Genomic DNA, 6516 nt, shown 5'->3' on the forward strand with positions numbered 1-6516 from the left:
TGAAGTTTTCATTTGGAACATTATTTATTAGTACATTGTCAATAAAAAATTTAACATTTACCAATAAAAAAATAGTAATGTGTGTTAGGAGTAAATATATAGATCAAATTGATGAAATGTCTTCTAGTTTTATTTTATTTCAACGAATAAATTCGATTATAATTAAATTAGTTTGGATAGAATGATTAGATTTATCATTAAAATAACACAAAAGTGAAAATAAGTTATAAAATTCAAAATAAATTATGAACTAAACTTGTAATTCCGAAAGATAGAAAAACATGAAATTAATTGAATCAGAGTAAAGATCAATAAAAATATTAAATTTACACTAAAAAATATTAAATAAAAATTAATTTTAAAGATAAAAAATAATTAATAATTATATTGATTAAATTAGATATTATTTTATAAACTATAAAAGTTATTAATATCTAAAATAATTTCTATTGTTAATAAAATTTATAAACTAATTTATATAAATTGATATCTAATTAGTTACTATCATCTTAACTATTAACTTTAACATATAAATTAATTAATAATTAAAATTTTAGTAGTTAATTAGATATATCTAGAATTTAATTTATAAATTTTATTAATAATAAAAATTATTTTATATACTGAATATATTTAATTTAGTCAATATAATATTTAATTATTTTTTTAAAATTGGTTTTTTTAATAATTTTGTAGTGTGTATCATGTAATTCAATCGATTAAATTAACTCAGATTCCTAAAATAAGAATTCAAGATCTGAATTGAATGGATTATATATGATTTGTTTTTTTCAATTCGACCAAAATTGCCATCAAAACCAATTTATTTTTATTTTTATTTTAGATTGGTTTGGATTAAGTTATCATATTAATCTGAATTCATTGTCACTTGTAACAAACAAAGCATAATAGACAAACAAAAAAGTGATTTTCAAACTGATTAAGGAATATATGAATAATACAACACAAGCAATACGGGCACACGTTGCCATGCTTTGGGGTCAGTACATAAAACAATAATTGATCAAACTTGTAGAATTTTTTAAGTAATCGCAGTGTTATTTTTTTTAATAAAACAACATATGATGGGTATTTTATTATGCTTTATAGTATAAATTTAAAAAAAAATTAAAATAATAGATAACTAAAAATGCTTTTTGATAATTTTATTTTTATAAGCACTTTTTCTTGATATTGATTTCAAGCAATATAAGAATACTTTCCAACTTTGCACACATAATTCCTTAACACTATTTAAACCCTATAATTAATGGATCCTTAATGCATACATTCCTAATCAATAATGTTCTCCTATTTTCTTAAGTTTCACCTACCTATATTAATTACCTTACCAAATGTTTTTGTTGTTTAGCATATTTCACCACTTTGGAATAAAGGAGAAACAAACTATTTCTAAGACTAGAAAATCTATTTTCATTATACAATGAAGTAGTAAAGGTTATAACATGTGATATTCAATCTAGACATACTCATGTTTCTAAAAATGTCATTATTTGTGAGAATAACTTCTTTAAAAAAAATTAAGATAAAATTTGATATAATCATTGTTCTCTTATAAAAAAAATACATCATATAAAAAAAATACATCGATGATTTTTCACTCACAAGTGACAATCCTAATCTTATCAACCTGCTAACTACAATATCTATTGACTCCTTTACACCAAGTCTAACCATGTAATTTATGATATTTGTTTTCGGTACGTTCAATAATCTCACATTACTTAGTAGTTAAAGCTAAGAGATATTTAAATACACATTTCTCCCTTAATCTTTTGAGGCGTCTTTTAAGAACAAAATTGTGATGAAGCTCAAAGTTCCAAAGCAAACAATAACTTTGATGTTTCGATTGATACTAACGATGTTATCCCAACGAACTTGAAGTTGGAACATCGGCGTTGTGTTGAGATGAAAATGTTGTTCCAAAGACGAACTCTCATTCTCCTTAGATCTCTGGACGCTTATTCTGGTACACCCATTATAGACTCACATGTTTAGAAGTTGAAGTCAAAGAAAATTTAAATACACATTCATCAATTAATCCTCGAAGACACTAAACAATCACTAAGACAAAAGGCCCTACCAAAATACTTATCAATTGTTGTTTATTTACTACTAGTTATGCTAATATATCTTTAGGCAAGACATCTTCCATGTCTTGCTCATGTTCTCCTTTCTTCACATAAATGTTCACGAAATTATAGAATTTTTTTTTCTCCACTTTAATTGAACCATAGACTTATGTGTGTGCATCTTATAACTTTTTTCCAATATATTGTGATTGTTAATTTAATTCTATTTTAAAAAAATAATATTTTATATTATTTCTTGTCATACAAAATTATTTTTACACATTTTATTAACAAGATTAAGATATAAGATAAAATGGTTGTTGTGGATGATGGGTGATAGATAAAAAATGACCACTATTCCTCCTTCAAAAAAATGTTGCGGACTTCTATGTTTGTATTTCAATTGGTGTATGGAAAAAAAATATATTAAAATAACTATTGAGGATGAATTTAGAAATTTTGGTACTTCCACATATTTAAATTGATATTTTCATTTTCATTATTTACAAAAGACAAAAATAAGGAAATGAGAAGAAATTTAATGTAAAATAATATAATATTAAAGCAAAAAACATATATACAAACCACTTTTACGATTTAATGGATCTATTCTATTTTATTTCATATTAAAAAGATTTGAATTAATTTTGTAGTTAGTAGTCTCAATAAATGAGTTTTTATCATAGTTAACATAATAATACAAGATTATTTCATCTTGAGTAATATATACTCATTTGAATCTTCAAGGTCAAACATCCAACTCCAGCCTCATTAAATCTTGAATATTTATTGGAATTTTTTTATTTAATAATTATCCTTTTATATGAAAATATAAAAAATTAAGAAAAACTATGAGAAGAAAAAAATATTTATTTTTCACCAAAAAATAATGAATATTAAAATAAATAAATAAATAATTTATATATATATATATATATATATATAAATTAATGATAAAGTTGGTTTATTGATTTTTCTATATGTAATCATAATGAGGAGATTTTTATCTCTTCCCTTATCTCAATGAAGAGATTTTTATTTCTTTCCTTTTCTCTTTGTAATAAGAGATAAGATTGCATTTAGTTTAATTTTTTTTCTACTTTTTAATTAAATAGTTGGTCATAAAAGATTTCAAGAAAATGATAGGTTATGAATACTGAGATTGAGGCTCTAGAACAGAATCATATATAGCAAATAGTTGATCTTCTTCTCGGTAAGATTCCCATTGACTGCAAATGAGTTTACAAAATAAAATTTGTGTTTATAATAACATAGAAATACATAAAGTTAGATTTGTTGTTAAGCGCTACATACAACTTGAAGGAGTTTGACTACGATAATACATTCTCTCATGTGACAAAACTTACTATTATGAGAATTCTTCTTATCTTGATTGTTGCCAAACGTATGCCTAAATTAAATGTAACTAATGTTTTTTTACATGAAGAAGCCAATATGACTGTGCTTTCTGGATTGACTTACTCTTATCCTAATGAGATGTGTAAATTGATAGGGTCCTATGCAAAGCTTATTAACTCTCGACTTTGAATTTGAATTGTCTACTTTAAATCGTTCTATTTTTTTATCAGGTCTTAGGTCCTCTTTTATTACTCCACTTGTACGTGTTATTGACATTATCCTTCCAGACTATGTTTTTGATGTGATTCAACATGTTAAGACACATATAGATAGAGAATTTAACATTAAAAATATTGGTTATCTTCATTATTTCTTTGATATTTAGATTTTCATATCGTCTTATGACATTCAAACTAATAAGAGAAAATACTATCTAGAATTACTAGAAGAAAGTGACATGTTTGATACCAAACATGCATTCAGTCCATCGACCGACTGAATTAACTACTACATCAAGATCTGCTTTCTCTAATTCTCAAACTTATTGTAGACCTTTTAAATTAATATACCTAACTATCAAAATATTGCATTTGATTTTTGTTGTGCAATTAAGTCACTTTGTCTCTTCTCTCTTGGTTCCTCACCATCAAGTAGTTATGAGAGTACTTTTGATAATAAATCAAACTTTATAATACTCTATTCACAATCCATCTTATCCTTCTTGAATATATTAAATATATTGAAATAAAATGTTCACCTATCATTTATTTTCTTTTATATTTAATTAACTAATAAGTTTATCAACACTCTCTCCTAAAATCTTCACATTATATATGGCAAAGTTAACATTCAAAATTCCACTTAAAGAAAAAATGTTGTAATACAATTTGTTGAAAAAATATTATAGTATGATTTGTTGTATATTTTCTCTAATAGAACACTTCTCACACATATCTCTTGTTCTCTCTTTTATTTGGTAGGACACAGGGCACATTATTTTTTTTCTTGTTGGTTAGGTGATGTTTTTCCATAACGCCTTGTACAAATCTTTTAAGAAATAAGAAAATGAACGAAATCATTAAAACAAAAGTAAATTTTGGTACCTTTAAAAAAAATTCTATCTTTCTTTTTCATTTTATTCATTAATTTTCTTTTCGTGAGAAAAAGGAAAATCTAACACAAACTTAAAGGTGTCATTAAGAGCAAAATTAAATAACATTAAAAATATATACTCATTAATATCATATCATATCATATCATATCCTTTTGATATATATAATTAGTTCATTTAAAAATTTATAATCTTATTAATAAAAACATATTGTCCTAAATATAAACACCTAATATAATTAATATTAAAAGACGATCTCAGCAAACAAAAAATACATTAACTTTCAAGAATAAAAAATTCTGGTTATTTATTGTCACAATTTAACAAGACACATATTTTTGTATAATTTGTATTCTTTTTCTTGTTTTGAATCTATAAAGGATTACAAATGAAATAATCAACAAGGGATTAAAATAAAAATGATTATATTTTATAAGAATTTCAACTACATGTCATTAAAATAGTAAATATTTTAAATTGAATTATCACACACACATATATATATATACATTTATCCATTTTAATATATATAATTAAAAACTTGTGTCAATTCATATTTAATCATATAAATTTAAAAAACCAAACTATTATTAATTATGTTAATGATAACACAAATAGAAATAAATAAAAAATTACATAATTAAGAATTTTGTTATCATCAAACACGTGATCAACTGACACATGTTCTAATCCAACTATGATCTCAAATTAAATATCCAACTGCAAATAATACACATGTTAGAACATCTTACACAAGTTCTAATTTAATCATAATCACGAATTAAACATCCATCTCTATTAATATTAAATATAATAATTTTCTTATCAAGAACAATCCAATCAAATCTGAAAATATCCTAAAATCCAATAGCCGACATCTTTCTATTTTTCCCATTTTTACCTTTATCATGGTCCTTCTACAATTACTTAATTCACTCACTATGCTATGTAGTTTAAAAAAAAAAAAAAAAAAACTTACCATAATATATATAGATTTTGGAGTTTGAGTTGCTTCAACCTACATCTGAGTTTCCAGAACTCTCTTTCTCTCTCTTATCTTTTATTAGTCAAAGACCCTCTTTCTTCTTCTTCTCCAATCTCATTCCCAAAGTTCAGAAACTCAAACAAAACCCAAATCCAAAGACCCTTTTTCCTCCTGAATCCAAAGCTTCCACCTTTACACCCTTTCTCAAAGTGGGTCATAAAAAAATTAGAAGAAATGTTGCAGCTGTTCTTCACAGTGGCTTTCTCTACAGTTCCTCTGACCCTTTATGTGCCACCAATCAGAAGCTTAAATCTGTTTGTGGAAACAATGGAATTTGTTGTCAGAGAATCAAGAAGTTACAGGAACAGGGTTTATCCTCGCCTACAAGTAGCTTGGTCAAGGATGTTGGATTTCATGCTCTGCAACAACAACATAAGGTAGATTTGTCAAATTTCATGAATTGAAAGAACACACACACATGTTGTTGTAGATATAATTTTCCCCTTTTTTCTTTCTTTTTCATGGACCCTTTATGTGGTTCTTGATTGCTTTTTTGTTTTGTTTAACATAGATTCCCAATCTGCAATAAATCTTGTACTGTGCTTCGAGTTTGTTCTTCAGCACTTTTGACTTTGCCACGGATTATTGATGTAATTTGTGAGTTGTTTTTTGTTCATTTGATGTGATTTCTGTTCAGAATGATCACACTGTGTAACCTTGCATAGAAAGAATAATGAAATTTTCTGTGTTCATGGCATGATTCAGAACTGCTTTTATTTTAAAAAAATACATAAATACATTTACCAAACATGAAATCACATTTTTTTAAGCCAAAATATGTTATCCATTGAATATTTCAACTAAATTAAGTGGGTGTCAGATTCTCTCATTTTGTATTTTTAATAAATTTTGTTCATTAAAAAAATTGTGATGAAAATAATATAATTGTCAGGTTATCATTTTCTATG

At 24.9% G+C, this 6516-nt stretch overlaps 1 protein-coding gene across 1 annotated transcript; it reads left to right on the forward strand.

The window, feature by feature from the left end:
- The first annotated feature begins 5569 nt into the window (after positions 1 to 5569).
- LOC137830397 (uncharacterized) lies at positions 5570 to 6305 on the forward strand. The gene has a single exon (XM_068637711.2). The coding sequence runs from the start codon at positions 5783 to 5785 to the stop codon at positions 5987 to 5989; it is 207 nt and encodes a 68-aa protein (XP_068493812.1). The 5' UTR covers positions 5570 to 5782; the 3' UTR covers positions 5990 to 6305.
- Positions 6306 to 6516: the final 211 nt, after the last annotated feature.

This window comes from Phaseolus vulgaris, chromosome 11, assembly GCF_051622355.1.
Source record: "Phaseolus vulgaris cultivar YP4 chromosome 11, ASM5162235v1, whole genome shotgun sequence".
Taxonomy (NCBI): Eukaryota; Viridiplantae; Streptophyta; class Magnoliopsida; order Fabales; family Fabaceae; genus Phaseolus; species Phaseolus vulgaris.